Source organism: Sceloporus undulatus, chromosome 1 (assembly GCF_019175285.1).
Source record: "Sceloporus undulatus isolate JIND9_A2432 ecotype Alabama chromosome 1, SceUnd_v1.1, whole genome shotgun sequence".
Taxonomy (NCBI): Eukaryota; Metazoa; Chordata; class Lepidosauria; order Squamata; family Phrynosomatidae; genus Sceloporus; species Sceloporus undulatus.
Genome location: NC_056522.1, coordinates 43,998,827 through 44,024,082, shown reverse-complemented (window position 1 = coordinate 44,024,082; position 25,256 = coordinate 43,998,827). Strand labels below are relative to the sequence as shown.

At 42.5% G+C, this 25,256-nt stretch overlaps 1 protein-coding gene across 1 annotated transcript in view; it reads right to left on the bottom strand.

Moving 5' to 3' along the window:
* DNAH14 (dynein axonemal heavy chain 14) overlaps positions 1-24,564 on the bottom strand; it is a 390,714-nt gene extending 366,150 nt beyond the window's left edge. Inside the window, 6 exon segments of the mRNA XM_042445585.1 lie at positions 5,837-5,970; positions 11,900-12,031; positions 13,078-13,268; positions 17,938-18,047; positions 22,338-22,499; positions 24,390-24,564. Of these exon segments, the coding sequence (XP_042301519.1) occupies positions 5,837-5,970; positions 11,900-12,031; positions 13,078-13,268; positions 17,938-18,047; positions 22,338-22,484 (714 nt within the window). The 5' untranslated portion in view covers positions 22,485-22,499; positions 24,390-24,564.
* Positions 24,565-25,256: the final 692 nt, after the last annotated feature.

Here is a 25,256-nt window from a genome sequence, read left to right as displayed (position 1 = left end):
TGAGAGGAAGAAAATCCCTGCCCAATTCTGCAGGTCGAGCCACCAGTCCCGAGATCGGGATACATAGCAAGGCATGTTTAACTTCTTGTCTGGAGAGTACTCCAAAGGACTGAACACCACAAGAAACCATAATTGAAGCGGTTGAGAGTGAAAATGAGCCAGGGGAGTTACTGTGGTTATCGAGGCTGTATGACCTAGAAAGACTAGAATCAATCAAGCTTGTAATCCATGACAGCAATGGCACCTAAGATTATTTGTGTCAGTGTAAAATCTGTCCTCTGGAAGGAAGGCTGCTGCAGCAACAGTTTAGTGTTGTGCCAATGACTCTCACTTACTGAGATGGTTCAAGACAAGATTTATTGAGACTGACAATAAGGCCCTGTGAGACATGAAAACTCAGGGTATAGAAGAAGTGGTCTAGGAGCCGATTGTGAGATTCTGCCACCAGCAGCCAGTTGTCTGTATACGGAAAGACAATAATCTCTTTCTGTCTCAACCAGGCAGCCACCATGGCCATGCATTTTGTGATTACTCATGGTACTGTCAAAAGTCCAAATGCTCTTCTTCTCACGATGAATGACAGAAATCTCTGATGCAATAGTAGAATCCCTATATGGAAATGAGCATCCTTGAGACTGAGGGTTGCTAAACCAGTTTCCTCTTTGCAACAAGGGAAGAATGGATGAAAGAGTTACCATGTGGAAACATCAGGTTAGAATGTAGGTGTTGACATCTCTGTTCCAGAATGAGACAAAGATCACCATCCTTCTTCCTGACCATGAAGTATCAGGAGAAAAAAATATTTAGCAGAGGGGGTTTGATGTTTACCGGAGATGGAAGATTGGGAGGGGTATAGGGGTTGACAAGTTATCAGACTAAAAGAATATCAATGGCTTGAAGACTGAATTGAGGTCTGAATGATGGTTGAGATTGCGAAGGCATGCCATATTTTTTGACTGTAGACCTGATCTTCTGGGTGAACTCAAGTTTCTCTTCCATCCTCTTGTTAAAGAGGCCAGATTCACCAAATGACATGTTATCAATTGTAGCCTTGAGCTGGGAAGACAGTCCAAATGATCATAGCCATGCATGATGTCTTAAAGCTACAGATTCAGACAGAACTTCAGCCAAGTAATCCGTGATGTGGTAAGCAGAATTGACTTGCCTGCCAAGGAATGAGCTTCTGCACATTGTCCAGCTGCTTCTCTTCATCTGAAAGCTTAACAAAAAGAAATAGCACCCTTTTCCATAAGTTTTGTTGATCAGCCCATGTGCAGGTTGTGCAGTTAGCTATATAGAGGCTGAAGGTGGAAGAAGAATAAAACTTGACCATAAGATCCAATTTACAGTCCTCCTTATCAAACAGGATTGATGAGGTTCTCTTTAGGTAATTAGTTTGCAAGGGCTTCACCAGAAGCCAAGAGGCATCAGAATCAGTAGCTTGGTATAAGCTGTCCATTTTTCGGTACATTGAAAGGATCATGGATGAAGTTGACCAAGAACACTTTGAGATTTTTAATAAGGAAGGCTGGAATGGAATCAGTGTCAGAGTCATTTTGTTTTAATCCTCTGCTATACCCTTCATATTAAACACCACTTTTAACTCTGGCAAGCCAGGGACTGAGGGTCGAGGGCAGACTGCAAGCCAGGGTCAGGGACCAACGAGAATCAGTCAGGCAGCCAGTCAATCAGTATTACCTTCAAGAGTCTGGGACCAGCGAGAATCAAAGTCGAGCAGCCAGCCAATCGGTTTGACCTTGGAGAGTCAGGGACCAATGAGGATCATTGTCAGGCAACCAACCAATTGGTATGACCCCAGAAGTCAGGGACCGAGGGTCGACGCTGGACTGCAAGCCAATCGGTATGACCCCAAAGAGTCAGGGACCGAGGAGGATCGAAGTCAGGCTGCCAGCCAATCAGTTTGACCCCAGAGAGTCAGGGATCGGCAAGGATCGACGTATGGCTAATAATAATAATAATAATAACAACAACAATAAATTTATTTATTTATATTTCCCACCTCTCCCTGAGGATCTAGGTGGGATTACATCAATAAAAATACAATACCATATAAAATACAGTCAATAAAATAATGACATTACTATTAATTAGATAAAATAACTAAGGATCCGAACAGACAGGCCAAAATAAAGCTGCTTCAGGTCACTTTGGAGGTGTGCTGTTTAAATGACACATGCATCTTAAGAGGCCAGAAGCTGCACCAAAGCTGAGCTCCAGTCCTTAGGACTGGAGCATGGCTTTGGTGTGGCTTCTGGCCTCTTAGGACACATGAATCATTTAAATAGCATACCTCCAAAGTGGCCTGTCTGTTCAGGCCCTAAGTTATCATCCAAAATTCATACACTCATATTCAGAAGTGGAGTCTTTTCTTAATATCTCTTATAAAAGATCAGGTGGATAGGCCCACCGGAAGAGATCCATCTAAAGTGCCTTCTCAAAGGCATCTAAGGTGGTAATAAAAAGGATCTCCTCCAGTAAGCTGTTCCACAATCTGGGGGCCACGGCAGTAAACGCTCTGTGGGAGGTTGTTATTAACCTGGTCTTTAGATACTCTAATAAATTCTTCCCTGATGTTCTGAGTGCAGGGTGGATTGTGAAGGGAGAGGCATTCCCTCAAGTAACTCGGGCCCAAGCCATACGGAGCTTTAAAGGTAATAATCAACACTTTGGACTGCGCCCAGAGGCTAATTGGCAGCCAGTGAAGAGATTTCAACATAGGTGTTATGTGGTCTGAGCTAGATGTTCCAGTGACCAGCCTGGCTGCCGCATTTTGAACCAATTGAAGCTTCCGAACTTGGTACAGAAGTAGCCCCAAGCAGAGCACATTACAGAAATCTAAACGAGAGATTACCAGTGTATATACTACTGTTTCAAGCTACTTTTGGTCCAAGTAGGGATGCAGTTGACGCATCAACCGAAGTTGGTACCAAGCACTCCTGGCTGTCACATCTATTTGAGATGACAACTGTATACTCCCAAGCTGCGAACTTCGTCCTTTAGGGGAAGTGTGACCCCGTCCAGGACTGGTTGACAAATCTCCATCCCTGCTGGATTTGAAGAATCTATAGCCAGTACTCTTTCTCTGGATTCAACGTGAGTTTGTTTTCTCTCATCCAGCCCATTACCGACCCAAGGCAGGCATCCAGAGAGATGCCATCTTTAGTCACTGATAACACTGCGCCCCATGTCTCCGGGTGATCTCTCCCAGCGGCTTCATGTAAATGTTAAACAGCATGGGGGACAGAATGGCGCCCTGAGGAACATTGGATGTCAGCTCTCTTTTAAAAGAGCAACTGTCCCCCAGCATCACCATCTGAAATCTGCCCGAGAGGTAGGAATGGAGCCACTGAATTGCAGTGCCTCCAATACCTAACTCCCTCAGGCGTTCCAGAAAGATACCATGGTCAATGGTATTGAAGGCCGCTGAGATGTCCAAGAGCACCAGCAGGGTCACTCTTCCCCTGTTGATACCCAGCCAATCAGTTTGACTCCGGAGAGTCAGGGACTGACGAGGATCACTGTAGGGCTGGGAACGAGGTCGAATGATCACTCCAAGTCATATAATAACTCTTCCTCAGAAGTACGATGGGACTTAGCCAGGCACGAGAGCAAGACGAGTGGTCATGAAACAGGTTCTCCTCAGCAAAAAGAGTGGTTCCAGGCAAGCAATGAAGCAAGGCTAGTGGCCATTGTATAACCTTCCCTCAGAGATAAGAGGTGCAGCAAAACACGCCAGTGAGCCGGGGGCCATTTAAAAATGTTTTCCTCAGGAGTATAAAGGGGCTTTGCCAAGCATGCCAGTGAAGGGGGCACCATTTTTTTAAAAAAAAAATCTCCTCGGGAGTAAAAAAGGGACTTCACCAAGCGCACCAGCGAGGGGGGGCGGCCATTTAAAAACTTTTTCCTTCAGAGAACATAGGCACTCTGCCAAGCACAGCAATGTGGTGAGCAGCCATTTATTAAAAAAGAATTTTCCTCAGAAAAACAAAGGGCCTTGCCAAGCGCGAAGGCGAGACAAGCCGCTGTTAAACAACTTTACCTAAATTCACATTTAAGTACAAGAAATCGCAGCACTTTTTAAAAAATATGAACAATGATGTTTTAAAAATTACCACCAAAACACAGACTGATCCTGTCAAATAGAATGTTGGAGTCCGACAGAAAATTGAATCTCTGAAGAGTTCCTAGATGCGGTGGCGGAAAAAAGGAACTGATGGTTTGGGCAGGAAACCAGCGAATAAGGCAGTTGGGCAGTGGGTGGGGCTACCGTCAAAACGCTTCTAATAGCTCTAGTCTAAGAAGATAGCCCATTTGTGTGCATTCACAGAGACCACAAAGAGAAAACAGTATTCTCAGTTGTTTCTGCATTAAGAAATTTTATGTAGAATAAGGAAACAGACATTTGACTGGCATTTTTAATGTTAGCCATATATTTATCAGTATAACTAATTTGTGTCATTATCTTTTTTTCTAGCTTCCATTGTAAGAAAGTGGCAGGAATATGATCAAGCACAAGTTATTAGTCAGCCTTTGTATGTGAATGTAACAGGTATTTCAAGTTTCAGTTTCTGTACTTGTAAAACAAGGATAATAAGAAACCTTACAAAGTACATTTTACATCTCTCATCAGCTGATTCTCAAATTTAAGCAAAAAGCTGAACATAGCCTGATGTTTTAAAGAGTGCTGAGGGATGCTGTGAATTGTAGTCCAAATATTACCTTTCCAAGCTCTGCAATTAAGTATGGACACAATCCAAACTTTCATTGACCAAATACACAGCCACCTCTAGCCTGGTGCAGTCCAAAATATCAGAAATGCACCAGAAAGGCTGAGATACAACTGGAGTACCATTTCCACATGCCAACTGCAACATCAGAGTTCTAGTTACAGGTATTCCAGTATAAAGCCAGAACCAGAACCTGGAAAATTGCTTTGGGTGCCTGCACCTCATGTTGGCTGGATGATTATGGGAGTTAATAGTCTCAAAAAATGACTGGCCAGAAACTAAATAGTAATTCACTTTTCCTTTGTAGGATTAAACAACATTACCATAGTTTAAACCATTCTTTGTTAACTTCATCAGGTTATAAATTGAACAATAAATAAATACAGTTGGCCCTCAGTATCTGTGGGGGATCCATTCCAGCCCTCCCCACGGGTATAAAAATCCATGGATGCTCAAGTCCCATTGAGCCCATGGCAGCCTGGCCACACAGCCAGGCTACCACTGGGGACAATAGGACTGAAGTCTTCCCGCCCTCACTCCTTCCTTCCTTCCACTTCCCTTCCCCTCTGAGGCTTCTGCCCCGGGCTTGGCTTTGATGGCAGAGGCTGTAGCCCCATCGGCCAGAGGGAGTCAGAGCCGGTGCCAGGGCTTGGGACTTGGAGCCTGACGGTTCTGTCCCAGGTGCTGGCCCTGGGAGGGGGGCTCCAAGACCGAAGCCCTGGCTCCAGCTCCCTCCAGCCGACAGGGCTTCAGTTTCTGCCTCCGAACCACCCCTGAACAAAACCCTTGGAGGAAGAGGAAGGGGGAGAAAGGGAGAAAGAAAAGAAGGAAGGAAGGAAGGAAGGAAGGAAGGAAGGAAAAACAGAGAAAGAACAGAAGAAAGGAGGGAGGGATTGGGGGGGGGGGGGGGGGGAGGGCGTACCTCAGTCCCACTGTCCCCAATAGCAGCACAGCTGCATGTAAGTGCCGCCATTAGGGACAGTGCAGGCTTGCTGCCCACGGGTGCTCAAATCCGCAGATGGCAAGCCCACAGGTACCGAGTTCCCACTGTAAATTAAACAAGCTGAAATGAATGAAAAATAGAATACCGATAATGTTATCTTCTGTACATATCTTTTATCAGTTGGTTTAGCTATACATCCATATCTTGGTAATGATGTCTGCCATCCAAGTTTATCTCTCAGTCTCAAAATATGTGATATAACATCATCAATAAGGGGCTCTGGGAGGGGGAAAAGGACAGTCAATATTACTTTCAGTATTTTGTCACTAGTCAAAGATGCCCTGTTAGTGGGTTTAACTATGCTAGCACATAAAGCAAACACTTGTGCAATGACAATCCTCACAAATCACTCTTATATTAAGTTAATCTTTAGCACATATTTACTACAATAACATCTCAGTAAAGTTAGAGAATCACAGAATCATAAAGTTGGAAGAGGCCAAAAGGGCCATTCAGTCCAACTCCCTGCCATGCAGGAATGTATGTGATTAGCACTCAGATACTCTCCCATTTACTTCACGTGCTCCCCACTTCCCACAGACAGACAAAGGTTTGGAAGCTTCCATTTCTGCTTTTAGTTATCATGATGTACAATCCGTTATGTAAAACAGAATAGTTAAAATGATTAAAAAGAAGAAATGGCACAATGGGAACATACCATTCTCTGGCAGCAGAGAAAGAGCCATCCAGAAATGGGACCTACCCAAGCCCCTACATGAGTCAGGAGGAAAAAGGTGGCAAGGGAGCAAAAAAAAAGTTAAGTGGAGACCACCTGCTGGAAGACCCTCTTGCCAAATGAGGCCTTTGCAGGTGCTAATATGTCCAACTTACAATGCTTGGTAAAGGTGGAAGGGGTTGTTCGAATAGCAGCTATTCAAATTTCCTCTAAGGAAGCACTGGTTGAAACCACTGCAGGTAGCAACAGATCTGGCTGAGTGTGCTATAACCCACTGTGGCTTAGGAATTCCAAGTGATTCTTATATTGTGAAAATGCAAGCTTCCAGCCATCTAGTGACCATATAGACTGAAGCCTTTTCCCCAGTGAAGTTGGAAGAAAGGAAACAAACAGAGCTTCGGACTCCTGAATGATCTTGTAATCCAGATGTAAATTCTTAAGACTCTCTGAACATCCAGCTTGTGCCATTCCTTTTCTAGAGCATGACTAGGACAGGGACAAAAAGAAGGGAGCACCAAAGGTTGGGAAAGGTGAAAAGATCTGTTCGCTTTCAGCACAAAACTTGGATCCAAACAGAGATATAAAGAGTCAGTCAAATCTGAAGCAAAAAGATGCTATTGAGAGAGCACAGCTGGCTCAGAAACCTTTCTGGCCATCTGAGGACCATCACAAAAAAACTTTCGACAGACAGCATGCTAAGAGACCTCTGTAAGGGCTTTGAGGGCTCCTTGAGTGGGGAGTCCTTGAGAGAAACCACTGGAGAAGAAAGCAAGGAAGCTCGCCACAAAAAGCGTTTTATGTGTGGGTGAGAAGGCACTGGAGTTCTGTTGACAAGAAGTTAAATGGAGGCCAGTGCTGAAGTCTGCCTCCCCTACAAAAACTCCAAGACCTCCTCCACCTCTACAAAAGACATATCTAGAGACTTCCTGAAAGCCCACCTAGGGAAATGTTTCCAAAAGCTCACAGATCCTAATGATGGAGATATGACAAAAAGAAAGGAGTATGAACATCTTTGTCTTAATGGCCCAACTTTCTGTAAAATTCCTGTTCAGAAGCTGGGTGGCTAGGTGGAGCCATTCAGGATCTGGATCTAGGACTGGAACTTGTAATAACAGGTGAGGAAGAGACAGTAGAAACCATGGGTCTTGCACTGCTAGACCTAACAGCTGGGACACCATGGCCATTTCAGCCAGTGGGGAGTAACTAGTATCACTAGAGCCTTCTCTGTCCTGATCTTATTCAAAATCCTTGAGACAAGGGGTAGTGGAGGAAATGCACAAAGGTGACCTGAACGTCAAGGTGTGAGTAGAGATCCTAAGTTTCTATCCTGGCAGAATGAAACGAAGAACAGAATCTCAGAAGCTTGGTGTTTATCTCAGGCAAAATAGATCCAGCTGAAGTGGGCCAAACTGGAGTACTCTGGTAAATGTTTCCACAAGAATATCCTTTAAGGTATTCACAAAGGTGAAAGGTTTATATAACTGCAAAAGAACCTCATGTAAGGACTTTGCATCAAGATTAGGGCCATCAAGGAGTCCAGCTACAGCACAGCTGCTGTAAAAACCAAAGAAGCTGTAGAACAGAGAAGGCCATTGATTCATAAGAACTCCTAAGGACAGGGTCAGCCTTCTTTGGGCTCTTTTAGAGAGGAATCTCCATTTTGGCTTTAGCATCCCCATGAGGAGAGCTGGAAAAGGGGCAAGGACCAAAGGCACCTTTAGTAAATCCATGCCCTGGATATAGTATATAGTTTCTGAACTTGGTTAATGACCTTCCTGCCTTGTGGAAGAGAATTCCTTTCTGGCTTGACTAGATTCTCAAAGAAAAAGATGCCATTCTCAAATTCATTTTAGGTTGTTGTCCGGGAAAGCAGCCAAAGGGCTGATAAGGCAGCTAGTTCTCAAACAAACAACCCCCTCCCAGCACAGCAAAGTCAGTATAAGCTACACAGTCCTAGAGAGTTGCAGTAGCTTTACCAAAAGGGATTACCAAAAGAATTGTCAGACGGTCCGAGGTTCAGGGTAACAGATAGGCAGATCGATGAAGCAGTCCAAGGTCAAGGTTTCCGGGTAGTCAAGACAAGAAGCCAAGGAGCCAGAGACAGAGTCTTTCCCCTAAAAGAGTCAGATATCCACTGGCAAAGAACCACACATGCTCCAGGTGCTTAAGAAGGCAAGGAGCTGGCCTTCAGCTGTGCCTGATTACGAAGACGCTTCTGATAAAGCCTCCTAGATCTTCGAAGGCCCTCTCTTTCTGCTCGACGCTCATTGAAGGTAGGCACACTGCCCAGATCCTCCTCCATGTCCACAGCCTCGGCACCAGGCAAACTTGACTGCTGAACCTCTGGAGGGGCCATAGACTCTGCTCCAGCAGAACTAGGGCCAGCCTCTGGCTCCTCCATTACTGGTTCAAGCCCCTGGGGCTCTGGCTCCTCCATTATAGATTCGGATCCCAGAGGCTCTAGCTCATCCTCTGAGTCCTCCAAGCCATCTTCCAGGCTGGGCATGACAGTTGTGGAAACATGGAAGCACCACAAGAAGATTCCCCTTCCTTTGAGGAAGAAGACTGAGCCATCTGTCTTAGAACAGATTGCAAACTGGAGTAGATATGGCCTTAGACATGAGAGCAATAGCAATTACATTTCTATACCGCCATGTTCTAGAAGATTTTCTTCCTGACGTTTCGCCAGCATCTGTGGCTGGCATCTTTTTGGTGCTAGTCACAGATGCTGGCGAAACATCAGGAAGAAAATCTTCTAGAACATGGCCACATAGCCCGAAAAACCCACAAAAAACCATAGATGCCGGCCATGAAAGCCTTTGACATTTCTATACCCTTTATCAGTGCACTCCAGCACTCCCTAAGACTTAATGGTTTACAATGTGTAAGCTAATTGCTCCCAATAAGCAGGGTACTCATTTTAGCGACCTCAGAAGGATGCTAGGCTGAGTCAACCCTGGAGCCCCAGGCTGGAACTGAACTCACAATTCTGCGGCTTGTGAATGGCTGCAGTATCTGCATTTAACCACTTCCCCACCAGGACTCCCTAACAAAATCATCTCGATTAAAGTGTCTTTCCTTCACACTCTGTTTGTTTCCCAGAACCAGATGTCCTCCTGATCTTCATCAGAGACTCTGGACAGATCCATGAGATCAGACTGCATAGCATAGTTTAAATTCCTTGCATCAGGAGAGGAGGCAATATCTTCCTCATATGAATGAGCAGGTATATACTCCTAAGCACTCAGAAAAATCAGAGGAGTTGATTTCTTAGCTTCTTTCCTCCATCAGGAGCCCTGATGGCGCAGTGGTTAAATGCCTGTACTGCAGCCACTCACTCACAAACCGCAGGGTTGCGAGTTCAATACCAGCGAAAGGGCTCAAGCTCAACTCAGGCTTGCATCCTTCCGAGGTTGCTAAAATTAGTACCTAGATTGTTGGGGGCAATTAGCTTACACTTTGTAAATCGCTTAGGGAGTGCTTAAGTGCTCTGGTAAGCAGTATAGAAATGTACTTGGTATTGCTATTACAGGTACTTCTTTCCTCCTTGGTGGAGTAGGAGGAGTACATTGGGCAGAAGAAGGAATAAGTGATCAACAGAAGGGAGAGAGGTAGAGGCAGGATTAGAATTCAAGGGTCTGACTGGTGTTTTTTTTTAGCAGGAAGCTGCCCAGAGAGTTCAACTAGTTGGAAGCCACAGTTCTTTCAACCACCTTATCACAATTTTTTGAGGCAATCGACTTGACTCTCCACAGAACTGCACAAAGATATGAAAGAACTGGGAACTTGCATTGGCAAGACAGAAGAAGTGTTTCGACAACTAAAAAGGCCACCAAGATGAGACAGATTACTAAAAAAGGCTGCCACTAGAAGCATACATCTGCTTTTTAGAGCACCGGGTTTTTGTATTCTATTTGGTGTCAAAGAAATCTTGTCTCATAGAGGGATACAAAAAAGACAAAATTGTGGATCTACCTGGGGTAGCTGCTGACAAAGGCACCCCCTCTTCTTCCTCCTGACTCACCTCTGAAATCTCCTCAATGGGCCAATGTTTTTGGTAGACCATAGCTCCAATCTCAGCTAATTTAGCCACTTCAGGATGGAGCCTGGACTAAACTGAACAATAAAATGAAGTAAAGACAAAGTGAATAGAAGAGACCAAAAACAGTGGGCCTGTTCTACAACCTGTTCTGGCCAAAGGCAAGATGAAAGAAATGAACAAAGAAACTAGAGATCCAATGAAAAAGATTCAATTTAGATTATATCATTGTGCCTCGACAGTTCTAAACCCTTGGGTTCCAGTCATTCACCTTGCCCCTTTTCCCCTCAAGAGCCCTCCCTGGATCGGGTACCTAGGACACAAGGTGACCTTTATATGGGCCGGTAGATGTGTTAATCAATGGGTTCACTGTGTTAACAACCACAGTTGTAAATGAAAAAGAAATAAGCAGAAGTTTATTTATAACTAGATCACACATGAACTGTACTCACAGCTTCACAATACACTATTTAGTTCTTCCTCCTGGCTGATTGTCCCAGCTCTATTACAGCTGTTCCCAATCTCTATGCCAACTTTTCCCTATCTCTCTGCAACTTTCCCTATCTCTGTGCCATTTTTTCACTATCTGTCTTCTGTCAAAGACAAGCTTGCTTTGTATCCTCCTCCACTGCATGTCCCCCTTCACAGCATTCCCTGAGCTGTGATCACCTGGCACCAACCAAACTTTCCTAGCTCCTCCCATCACAGTCACCCTTGCTTTGCCTGGCTAGTTTTTGAATGGGTCCTTCTCCACTGGCCACTGGCAGAGATTATTATTTTATTCCACTTAGGAATCAAGCAACCTTCCAGACATGGTTGGACTACAGCTTCTAGTATACCACATCACTTGCTACAGTGGCTATAGAAATAAGCTACAGTTATCAATACCTATGGCTAGTTTGAAACAAGCCAATTTTAAGCCACAGTTTTAGAAGCTGTCTTGTTTAAAAGTATTTCCAGTTATTTTTTCCCATCTATATGACAAAGGAAACGACAATTAAGTAAAAGCAATAAATTAAAAAACTCCCCTTGAGACAGACAGCTTACACATGAGCTCAGGAAAAGACTAGGCTTGTTTGCAGCAAGCTAAATTAAGCTATTTGATTATGCTGTGTAAGTATAGGAAGACAATATAGCCATATATAGCAGTTACAGGCAAGCAAGCCAGGCAACATAGCCTGGTGAAGAAAAATGCTAGGAGTGCACAGTTCAGTTCAAATCAGGAGTGTCTCTTGATTTCTGCTATCTCTAGATGAAGTGAAAACAACATTTTATCTTTGTTCTGACAGAAAAAGAACATCAATATATAAAATAATACAAAGGAAGTAAGCTGAGGACAGAGGGGGAAAGTGGGAAGAGGAAAAAGAAAGAGAAAACAAATAGTGCTATCTTCAACAACATAAGTGGCAACATCTAGCTTTTGATGTACATACCAGTTTTATCATAAGAGGGAGACTTTCTTCCCCTGACAAATTTGTGATCATACCCTGCTTGAAATTTCATGCACGTTCTTCTGTGGCAACTTAATTGTTTGGAAACAGTTTGCACTTCAGTCTCTTCTTGATCTGTAACATATAATCAATATATATATAACTGCTGCGCTAACTTTAAGCCTGAGATATACAGGTACTATATTTAATTGCTGCTTTTCACTCTGTTCTCTATATCCTTATTTTATTTTATACTGTACATTCTTTACTTAGTTCGTACTTTTATCTGTCATGCTAATCATTTTTTTTTAAAGGAATTGCTCCCAGAAAAAATTCAAAATATCTCAACTAAGCTAGCCATTTATTTTATCCACATAATTGATGCAAGGAGGGGCCAGATACAAAATAGGTCAGACCAAGCTACACCTGCTGAAATTCCCTTTAACAAAATTCTTACAGGTGCAAAAGTCCTGCACTCTATTGCATCTGACCAGTCTACTCATAGACAGGGCTATGTAGACAAGCTATTATGTCACTCAGGAGATAAAGCCTGTATAAGTAATTTCTGCTATTTTGCAGACCTTAGATTATTAAACAGCCTCTATGTTCATCAAAGTACAGTAACTGAAATCATTGGTATCTATATGCAGAACAATTCAAACTGAGGACAGGGGAAATCAGAATAAATAAGTGAACAGCTCCCATGTGAACAGCAGGTACAAACATGCATTATTATAAGTAAAATTCAGTTACTGTTTCTTACTGAAATAGAATAAGAAATGGCACTTTGTTCCGAATAATACACTTTGGTTCATGGTGCAATGTGACCACGTGATTCTTTGATCTGACATATGCCTCTTTTTCTTTCTTTCTTTCCTTTTTTTTGGGGGGGGGGGAACTAGCAGCATATATGGGTGAGTTAGAGGTTCATCCTGTTGGTTGGCAGCCTAATACCTTTTGGGGAAGGACATTCTAAAGGAATCTACCCTTAGGGAAAACCTTCTCTCCTCTCACATCCACAATGTGAAAAACTGATTCTCTTTGCATAACATTCACCTATTTGCATAAATACACAAGAGAGAAGGGGGAAAGATCCCTACATATTCCATAATTATTGTATTATTGATCCATTTAAGAATTTCTTAGCTGCATATTTAACATAAAATATTTATTATACTTACCTTCATTTTCAACAAAACTAGATGCACCAGTAGTACAGCTAGAATATTCATGAAAAGGAGTAACAGAAAGTTTCTCTCTGCTCTCATTTTTCAGATGAGAATATTCCAAGCTCCTGCATTGGTCCCACTCAGTCACTTCTGTAGCTTGCTCAACAACTGGTTTTGTTCTTCCCTTTTGTATTCTTGAGAAACTAAAAGAAAAAAGGGGGGAAATCTACAGATACCTTTGTAACATTTTTATCAAGCAGAGGCCAGTTTTACAAGTCAGCACCAACTGCCCTAAGAATGTGCAGTGTTGTATGTCTTCAAGTCATTTTCAACTTATGGCAACCCTAAAATGAACCTATCATGTGGTTTTCTTTGCAAGATTTGTTTGTAGGGGTTTACCTTTGCCTTCCTGAGGCTGAGAGACTGCTAACTGCCTGAGGTCAGCCACTGGGTTTCCATGCATGAGCAGAGATTTGAATCCTGGTCTGCAGAGTCCTAGTCCAACACTCAAACACAGTAGACTCTGCAGTACTGATGTGGAAACTGTGGCAGATATTATCCTGTTGGAAATGTGTGGAGTAGAAAATTCTTTGGAAGAATTCAGTCACTTGCATCTATGAAAGTTTGAACCCCAGAAGCATCTTTTCTCTCAAGACAACTCAATTTAGCTTGCTGCCAATAGACTAAAAGATAATTAATAATAATTTGTTTTATTTATATACCGCTATTCCAAAGATCATAGTGGTGAACAGCAAGTAAGCTAATTAGCAAGTAAGCTAATTTGCCCCCAACAGTCTGGGTACTCATTTTAGCGACCTCGGAAGGATGCAAGTCTGAGTCGAGCTTGGGCCCTTTTGCTGGTCTTGAACTCGCAACCTTGTGGTTTCGAATGAATGGCTGCAGTACAGGCATTTACCCACTGCACCACCAGGTATATAGTGTTTCTCTGTAAAAATAATAAGAAAGGGCAACTGGGCATCATTCCAGGTGAGTTGTGTTGACTGAAAGGCTAGTTCTGGGGTTCGTGTTTTTGTGGATGCATGAGTTCTTCGAAAGAATTTTCTACTTCAAACTGTCCCAATTGGGCAATATCACCCACTATAAGCCAACATATAAAGTAAACACAGTAATTAAGAAGATGTTTGGAAGCACTATGAACCTTTCCATAATGTTAATATCTGAGCACAGAGACAGTGGAAAATTGATTGTTACAAATAATGCTTTACTCTTCTCTCACAAACCCCTTATTTCCCCTCAGTATATACGATCAGGAAAGAGGCCCAAACATGACTAGGCATCTACAGAGATCTAAATTTGCATCCACCGCGCTAATTCATCTTTTTACAAAATACAGCCAGGAACCACTTGCTGCATGATCAGGTCCTCTAAACTTATTGATTGGTCAGTTTTAATTTCTGTCCTCTCTACAAGACTTCCTTTACTCCACAGAGAAACCTTTGTAAAATATTGCTTTGTTTTTGAACAGCTAGCAAAGTCAAACTTAAACCATACTTTGGAATCTCAAGTACCCATCCATACGTACATACAACTGTAAACTGATTAGGTGACATATTTTTAGGATTTGGATGCCTGATAGTAAAGTGTTAGTTGTTTGTTTCATGTTATGTTAAAAGTAACTGATCCTTTCTGAAAATCTTACTACTTCTTTCTTGAATAAACATATTAAACTGGAAATCTGAGGGGTGAAACAGACTGCCCCTTTGCGCCAGCTTGGGGGTGGAGTTTAGATGCTGCATGTTATGACGCTGCAGGAATGCTACAAAGCTGCCACAGCGGCAAAAAAACAACAACAAATTTTTGTTGGCTCAAAAAGGAGTAACATTTTGCTGCTTCTTTTTGTGCTGGCAAAAAGCCAGGTTGGAGGTATGGAGTGCGGTTGCTGCAGCCCCAACCTAGTGTTCAAAGGGGCAGCATCAAGCCTCCACTTCAGGGCCGTCTGTTTTAGCCCAGAGTCGATTATGCTCTTTGTCTCCTCTTAGTCTTATTGTGCCTTCTGAAACCACTTCATACATTCTAGCACCATTTTAAGGAGTTAAAAGAAGCATTGGGAAGAAGGAGGTTCATCCTTCTCCACAGAAATAAACATAAACCAGAATTCTTATGTGTCAAGGATAAGGAATATTAATCACATGGTGTCTGCAGAGAATATTCCTAAACAGACAACAAGGATGTTCCGTAGCCTGTCCTGTCTTGCACAGCTGGGAGATAAAGATCATTCCATATCTGCCATCCAGCCTTAAAAGTCTTTCCCACATTCATTTTTAATTATTTGATTTGAGCCCAGCACCAAAGACAGAAGTATACTGAAGGGAAGTAGGATTTGTACAGAGCAATTGGCAAGTGTGTTATCAAGTTTGGTTTTATATAAAATTTTGGGTACATGCAGTCTGTGCTATGACCCGATTGACCCCATGGAGGACCCGCCATGAATCTAAAAGCGGAGAGACCACGTAGGCAGCTCACCTGACCCAGGCAGAGCCTTAGAGAAAAAGCTAAAATTGGGAAATTCCATAGGAAGTCTTGGGAGTCGCCAAACCAGAATCGCCTCTGCTGCCCAAGTAAGACAATGGATGGCTTCTCACTTAATGGGCCAGTGATCAGCTTAATGGCTCAGCAATCAAGTCGGCTGCCCTTCCGAATTGTGTCCTGACCTAATGCATTGTGCAACACATTGATTGCTCTCGGCTTAACAATGCCCAAGCAATCAACGCCTTTGTCTAGCAAGTCCCATAGCCTCTGGATACGCTTCCCCTTATATAAACCCTGAGTTTTCGGACCCTGCTTGTGTTTTTTGTGCCTGGGTTCTTTGAGCATTGAGCTCTGCTGAAATCACTGAGCTAAACTGAGCTCTCACTGTCACCAACTTGAACTCGGCTCTTAAGCCTCCGCGGTCCTCTTTCCCGGTTCCTGCGATCATGACTCACTGTCCATCCAAGCTTCATCAGGACTTCTTGGAGAAGACGTCTAAGGTAGTATGTCCTACTGGTGCCTCTCCTTCTCAACCTATCTCCCGAACTTACCCCTCCCCTGCTGTAGCATTGAATGTATGTGTGTGTGTGCCCCCTTTTGCTGTATGGTTTTTACTTGTGCTTTAATAAACGTTATTAGTTTAATTGTACCTAGTTGATATCAGAGACTCTTTCTCTTGGGGTGTGCTGGCAACCTCTGGTATACACTTTGGGACACGATTCCGGCACGTGGTATTGTTAGAGCCACCTCTCAGCAATATTTGAGCTAATTCCCCTAAAATTCCCCTAATTCAATCCTTCCTAACAGTGACAAATGGGTTAAACATCCCTGTCTCCCATTAACTTTCTCCTCTAAGGCTGTATATGCACTGCTGGTTATAACATTTTAACTGCCATGCCTCAATGCTATGGAATTCAGGGAACTGTAGTTTGTTGTGGCACCAGAGTTCTCTGGCAGAGAAGGCTAAATGACCCACAAAACTACACTTCCCAGATTTCCACAGAATTGAACCATGGCAATTAAAGTAGCATCTCCCTGGATTATTTCTGCATTGTGGATGCAGTGTAAGCAAACCCCTCTGCCCTACACTCCTGATAAAATGGTAAACATCACGTGGTAATAATTAATTTTCTAAGTTCAAGTTATCAAAAATGTCTGTGTTTACATCTTAACAAATATAAATATAATTTAGATAAAGAGACTTTTATTCTTTTGAAACAGTAATTGTGGTTCAATCAGATTCTAAATGTACAAGAAAAAGGGTTTAACTCTTCACCTATACCAGTACTGAAGGAACTGTCCATCACTCCCCAAATTAACCTTTAGTCCTTAAGCTAGTCTTCATTCCAGAAGGTTTACTTTGGTCTAAAACCGTAAATAAAATTGATTTGATCTGATTTCAGAAGATTTTCAGGAAGCATAGAGTTTTTATTTGAACTATGGCGATGGGGTTTTTGTTAACTAAATTTTCTTTTTTTTATTTATGTCCCACTTTTCTCACAGCACAGGATCTAAGATGGTTCACATCAAGTTAAAAACAAAGACAACTTAAAACCTGTGTGTGTGTGTTCCTCCAAGTCACCTTTAGACTTATAGTGTCCTCGTGAATTTCATAGAGCATTCTTAGGCAAGGATATTTAAAACCTACTTGACACAAGTTTTTTTAAAAAAATTAAATCCATTTCTAACACTAAATGACAACAATTAAAAACATAGTAAACAGATAAAAGCATAGTACAACCCATTTAAAAGATGTTTCCACCACAATAATTTAAATGCTAACAGACTGCCTAAATTAAAAAAGTCATCTAGAAAGAGAGTAGCAGGGGACCAACTGAGCCTTCCATGGAAGGGAATTTACTAAGCTTTGAGCAGCCACTGAGAAAGCTTTCTCCTTCAGCCTCATAAAAAGCACCAGTAATAGTAATAGGATTGAGAGAAAGCTTTTCCCTGAAGATCTAAAATGTAAAGCAGGTTCATAGAAGATAAAATCTTCCTTATATTCTGGACCCAAGTTGTATATGGCTTTAATGGCTGTAACCACTTGTAGTTATAAACATAACTAAAAATAGTACCATACTCAACATGGCTAAAAACTTTTCTCCTAATTCAATCCCTCTCCCCAGCTAATCAACAACTACAAAAGGTTCAGAGGGAGTAGACACATTAAGATAATGTATTTAACATCATATCTGTCTTAATCGCAAGACTACATAGGCAAAATCCAATTCTTATTCATCCAGCTAATGAATCAATTGAATTTATGTACAGTAAGGGTTGACATGCCTAGTTCATGTTGATTCAATGGGTCTAATTTATCTGGCTTTAGCTTTATTCTTTTTAACTTTACCACACTGTAGAAGTGATATGAAGTTTACGTACACATAGTCAAAGGCCATCTTTCCTTCTTTGTTTTTTGTTTTACATTTTCTTGCAGTATCTGTTCTGTAAACAGCTGTGCGGAGATCTGGAGAAATCTCTCCTGGAAATAACTAAGAAAAAACACAGTGAAACTTGTTAACTTTAGCAAGTCAGAACTGGAATACTATGGACATTTATTCTACTATGTATTATTTAACTGTTGGAGAATTATCTGGCTAGCCTTAGACACTTCAGCACTGCAGCTGAGTGGCCATGACGTAGTGCCAACATTAACATGTCGTAACCATATTAAAATATTCTCATTCTACAGCAGGACTGGAAACTACACAGCCCTCTTGATGTTCTTAGATTGTATCTCCCAGCATTCCTTACCCTTAGCTATGCTGGCTAGGTGTGAGGAGATTTGCAGTTCAACAACATCAAGAAGGCTACATGATTTCTATCCTGTTCTAGTATGCTCACATTATTCAATATTAAATACCGTATATACTCAACTATATGTTGACCTCATGTATAAGCTGAAGGCAAGGTTTGGGGCCAAAAATTATGGATTTTGATATGACCTGTGGATACATCAAGGATAAACCTTATGGGCATGTAGCACAAGACATAAAGGACAAAACAAAGGAAAATGATGTCAAAGAATGTACAAAATCCTGGCACACATTACTATTTATGTTCTCCCTAAAGACTGAATGGAAGAAAAGGGAATCATGGTAAATCATAGCTCTGCACAGTGGGCAGGGGAGGTAACCAGGCACAGGAGGAACTAATAAAATGCACACATCAAAAAGGATGAAAAGGCATAGCAAAGAAAATGGTGACTATGTCAGTGACTGTAACATTGAACTCTAATGTGATAACTCTGCCTGATTTTAACCCAGAAGATTTGACAAATCTTTCAAAGCCCAATTCTCTCCGCAGTCCTTTGAAGAGAAGCACCAAAGAGCTGCCAACAACATCATATTCCTGCCCAAGCATCAAAAAAGGCAGAAATGGTGCTGCAGTGGAGAGTGTAAAGGAAGTCAGTGCTTCTTTTAGATCTCCTGGAAGGGGATATAAGCTCTCACTTTTCATCACTCTACTCAGAGAAGGGGATGTTTTTTGGGTTTTTTTTTTAAGAGTTCAGTACTTATGTTAACTTTTTCTTAACCAAACAAAGATAGTTTTTTAAAAAAAAACTCATGTAGAAAAGATGATGTCATTTGCATCAACCTTCTCTCATGACCACCTTAAACTCCATCATAAGCAAACACCTCAAACAAAATTTCAATACAATCAACCATGGTATCCTTATGAGTCATCTCTCAGGGATGAGGCTTGAAGGTACTATTCTACAGTGGTGTCATTCTTTCCTGGCGGGGCACTCTCAAAAGGAGATGCTGGGGACCCCTGCTTGACTCCTTGGCCATTGCCCTGTGTGCCTCAGGATTGTCTTGTCCCCTATGCTATTTAACATATACATGAAACTATATACACAAAACTTGTCCCCTTTGCTATTTAACATATGCATGAAATAGTTACCCGTATTTTCCGGCATATAAGACGACTGGGCATATAAGACGACCCCCCCACTTCTCCAGTTAAAATATAGAGTTTGAGATATACTTGCTGTATAAGACTACCCCTCTTCCAACGCACACCAAATAAAAAATTTAAAAACATCAGATTTGATTTCAATATGATAATTTAAATTCAAATGCTTATGACATGCAGGTCCTTAGCAGGAAACTTTGTTCCAGACACTCCCGGGTAAGGCAAATTCTGCCTATGCTCAAGCCCCATTAGAAACAATGGGGCTCGTGTGCGGCAGTGTGGCAGTACGCAGGGCGCCACGGGCATGCGCACCCATTCATTTGAATGGGACGCACCACCCCACATGCTCCCCATGACTTGAGCGCATACGGGCGCACTGTATACAAAGCTTGCTTGGATTGGTCAGCTATCCCTGCCTGCCCAGTGCTTCCTGTCTCCAAGACTATCAGAGCGGTAGCTGCTTTCATACAATTGCCGCATATGGTGGGGATGCGGCCGCTTTTGAGCTCCCCCCACCATATGTGGCAACTGCAGATTCTCCAGTCCAGTTCGGAAGTTTCAGCACTTGCCCTATAATATGACACCCGGCGTATAAGACGATCCCTGACTTTTGAGAAGATTTTCCTGGGTTAAAAAGTAGTCTTATACACCAGAAAATACAGTATGTGTGTCAGGAGAGATTGTCCAGAGTTTTAGGGTCAGATGTCACCAGTATGCTGATAATACCCAGCTGTATTAGTCTTTTCCACCCAATTCCAAGGAAGCTGTTCTTATACTAACCCAGTGCCTGGCAGCTGTTAATAGACTGGATGAGGGTGAACAAACTGAAGCTTAATCCAGGCAAGTCAGAGGTGCTCCGGGTCAGTTGAAAACAAATCTGGGAACAGGGATTCAGCCCTGTGTTAGAGGAGGTTACACGTCCTCAGAAAATGCACGTTTGCAGTTTGAAGATTTCAGCAGTGACCAAGAGTGCATTTAAACAGTTAAAGCTTGGGCATCAACTGCATCCATTCCAGCAGAAGCCAGATTTGGCCACAGTGGTACATGCCTTGGTTATATCCCATATGAATTACTGTAATGCACTCTATGTGATGCCTCTGAGGCTACTCTTAATTTCTGGGGAAATCTTTTTTGGGACAAAACAGAAGGTTAACCTGGTTCTAAGGCCCTCTACTGACTGGCATAAAGAGGGCATGGGGACAGAGTGGGGGTGTGGTGACCTCACACCAGCCACCCTAACTTCGCCCTCGTGCTGCCCACCTGACCTGACAGCGGGCGGCATCATACCACATCTTCAGTGCAGTGTTTACACGCACTGCACTGAAGAAGCGGTAAAAAGCTGCCGCCACTGTGGCTAAGGTGCCCTTTCCACAAGAGCAAAAAGAAGCTGCCTTTTGCGGCTTCTTCTTGCGCCACAGAAAGGCCAGATCGGGGCCGTGGCGTGTAGTTGCCACGGCCCCGATCCAATGAGGAGGGGAGGGTCTGTTGAGCCCCGAAGTCACTTTTAACTTTAAAGGTTAGAATCAGCACTTTGAATTGTGTCAGAAAGCATCTAGGAAATTTATGTAATGTTGGAGTGAAGAGTATACAACTCCAACATTATCAGTTTCACTGGTTTCTTAGATACGTTCTATCACAAGTTCTCATGAGGACCAAAAATATGCCTGGCTGCACATTTTGGACCATCTTCAAAGGCAATGCCATAAAGTGTGCTACAGTAGTCCAGACTGCAGATAACAAAGGTATGAATAAGTCTGGAAGGTCTATGTTCTCCTGGAAAGAATATATCTTGAACGTTAATATCGTATATACTCATGCATAAGTCAAGGGCAGTTTTTGGGGCCAACATCATGGCTTTTGATATGACCCGTGAATAAGTTGAGGGTCAAACACTGGGGCACTTTACAAATGATCTAAAGGGGAAAACAAATTACCACTTCCCTCCCTACATCTCCCTTTCTGGACCTTTCACAAGGGTCACAGTCTCAGCATGTAAAGGGGGAAACAAACCTCGGCACACGCGCACACTTTTTCCCTTTACCAAAAGCATTCCCAAGGCTCGTGGCTTGTAAAACGAGGTGATCCCCCCTCTCTCTCTGCCCTTCACCCCAGGATTCCCAAGGCTCATGGCTTGCAGAAAGGGATAGACACCTCTCTCTCTTTCTCTGCACATAACCCCCCAGATTCCCAAGGCTCGTGGCTTGCAAAAGGGGATAGAAACGTCTCTTTCTCTGCACATAACCCCCAGGATTCCCAAGGCTTGTGGCTTGCAAAAGTGGATAGAAATGTCTCTCTCTTTCTCTGCACATAATCCCCAAAATTCCCAAGGCTCATGGCTTGCAGAAGGGGGGATAGACCTTTCTCTCTCTCTTCTCTCATCCCCAGGATTTCCAGACTCATGGCTTGCAAAACGGGGCCCAAGCCTGGGCGTACTCTCTTTCTCTCTTTCCTGAGCAGCTCTGACTGCGAGGGGACTGAGGGATCTCTCTCTTTCACACACACACACAGAGAGAGAGAGAGAGGAGAGGGGAGATTGAGCCAGGGAGCAGGGACTCAAACAGGAAGCTCCTTAAAGATCCCTGGCTACAGAGGAAGGTGGGCACTTCTTTCAGGAAATTTTCAAGCAGTATTAACTTGTTGCCCTGTATATAAGCCTACCCATCATTTTAAAGTCCATTTGGGGGCATAAATTTCTCAACTTATAGTCGAGTATATACAGTAATACAATTTACTGCATGTGATGTAAGCCCATCACAGATCATCATCAGACACCATCCATTAGACATTAGCAGACACTAATTTTTGTCTCAACAGTTTAAGTAACATCCTGCTCTATTTACTGTAAAAATTAAAGGTTCTCTCACTGGTGGATATTCATCTTCTGCAGTTCTAGAAGTTTGTTCAAGCTTAATAAACTTTCCTTTCACCATATGTGGTACATCTGTGTCCTCTGGTCTAAGCTGCAGACGAGATGCCAGTCGTTTTTGTTGTTGTCTGATCTTCTCATCCATCTTGGCCTAGTATATCTGGTACCAGTGCCAAAAGAATAATCAGAACATTCACTTAAAATGTAGTAATCCATTTTAAGAGATCTTAGAAGAAAAATTCTACCATCCCTTGCTGAGTTCTAAAATTTCCTGTCATAGGTTTTAGGCAAAGCTGTGTATCGTACAACAGAGATGGGAACCATGTGGACCTCCTGATGTAGCTGAAATTCCCAGCATTCAACACCTGATACAATAGTAAAGGTTGCTGGGAATTAAAGTTCAGAAACATCAGGCACATTAACAAAAGAATGACAATTAACTTGCCTTTATTAAGTCACAATGACAGAAAGCTCTACAGCTGCAAAACTGTTAGATTCCTTATTATAAAAAAATATTTTTTCCAATCGTTTTTGTATTGCTTAAGCTTTTAAAGATATAAACTCATCCTGAACATGATCCTTCTATATCGATGAAACTTCTAGAGCCACGCTGGCAGCCTGAGATATATGTAATAGAAAGCATTCGTGGAAAGGGCCATCTATTACTTGATCAACACGTTTCAGGAACTGGGGCCTTCAGCTACTCTGAAACTTATTAACATTTTTGAACACACAAAGACAACTTATATTCAAACGTGTAAATAACTACCCAAGGTTAGCATTCCCATGTAATTAAACCTACTTTATTATATCCAATACTACGTGCTTTATGTGCAATCCTATATTCAAAGAGGACATCTAGCACTGAAAGGGCACTCTGCAGGTGGGATGGTCTGTGTGTGGGGGGGGGGCAGCTGCATCTACACTGCAGAAATAATCCAGTTTGCCCACTTTAAATGCCATGGCTCAGTGCTATGGAATTCTGGAAACCAGTTTTGTGAGACATTTAGTCTTCCCTGTCAACTGGAAACTGAATTATTTCTGCAGTGTGGATGCAGCCACACATTCTGCTGCTCTTGGGCTCCAAACTGTGATTTTCACAGAACTGCTACTTTTTCACAGATCACTGCTAGAACTATGACTGACTGTTATAGCTATATAAATAATCAGCGTCTTAAAATGAATAAAACACAGAAATTTAGGAGTCCTATTTGGAGGTTTTTTCCTCCAAAAAGTGACAATATTGCAGAATGCAATTTATGTAAAAACAAGCTATCTTCCAAGACATCTACTTCCATCCTAAAGAAACATATGAAGAGCAAACATCCAACTGTTTGTATTGATGATATCTCTTCAAAAACTATTTTGAATTCTTCTGATATTGTGGTAAGAAAAATTGATTTATGCATTGGTTTACTACTAAGGGCGTAGCCAGGGAGGTCCAATGGGTCCGAACCCCTCAAAATTTGTCAGTTATTTTTATATTATTTAAATAACATAAATACATATTTTAATATTACACAAATGAATTAACAAATAAAAATACAGTAGTGGCCAGGTCACAGGAACCACTGAAATAACAGAAAATCACTGATTCAATCCACCTTCAATTCACCCCATTAATTTTGACACCACCAAGGCAGAAACAGAGGAAAGACAGGTATATTTCGAATTCCCAATTTCCCCCTTTATTAAAGCCTGCCTGCTTCTCATGCAGAACTGTGGGAGGCAGAAGAGGAGAGCAGCACAACTAAGGCTGCGTCCACACTGCAGACATAATCTGGTTTGATACCACTTTTAACTCCCATGAGTTTAACTCATCACATATGGCTTAATGCTCCGTTCTGGGCCCCACAACAAACTCCAACGCCCAGAATGCCATAGCCTTGAGCCAGGGCAGTTAAAGCGGTGCCAAACCAGGTTATTCCTCCAACGTGGATGCAACCAAAATGATGTGAAACTGGATTATTTCCGCAGTGCGGATGCAGCAGCCTTGGTCAGTTAACAGTGAACCTGAGGCACTATTCCCCATCTCCTCCTCCTGCTCCACCTTTTCCAGGCCGTTATCTTCCCTTCCCTCACGACGTTTCCCCTTCTTAAACAAATTCTCTAGTCGCCTCTGGCCCTTCCTACAGCATGGTTTTTAAATCTGCGCCCTTTCGCTGCCCAAATAACGAACTCCCCACTTTGGCGCCAAAAAAAAAAACCCCTCCCTGGAAGCCGGTCGAGAGCAACCGTTATTTTAGCGGTCGAGCAAGCACCGCCCCTGGCCCCATTCTCAGTCGGGATTGGCTCCCCGCCAAGGAGGCCCCGCCCACCGCAACCCGTTTCTCAGAGTGACCCGCTTTCTCCATACAGTATACGTTTGTGTGGCATTCGCTAATTCCCCTCAGAGATGTGATACTGAGAGGCCGAGGCTCCGCCCTTAAAGCCATCTCCTCCAGTTGATTCTCCCGTCCCTTGTCTTTCCAAAAAAACCCCAAAAACAAACATTAAAAAATCAATTAATTGATTATAAATAAATTATCCATAAATTAACTGTTTAATAAAATAATTAAATGAATTATTTATAAATAAATTAATTATAAATAAAAATTAAATAGATTGTTATTTTGCTCCAAAACACACTGCAGAAACAACTCAGTTTGAGGCTGCTTTAACTGCCCTGGCTCAGTGCTAGGGAATCCTGGGAATTGTAGTTCATTGAGGCACCAGAGCTCTTTCTGACAGAAGGCTAAATGTCTCACTGAACTACAGTTCCCAGAATTCCCTACCTTTGGGCCAAAACACACTGCAGAAATAATCCAGTTTGAGCCGCTTTGACTAGGGAAGCCTAGTTCATTGTGACACCAGAAATCTTTCTGACGGAGAAGGCTAAATGTCTCACTGAACTACAGTTCCCAGAATTCCCTACCTT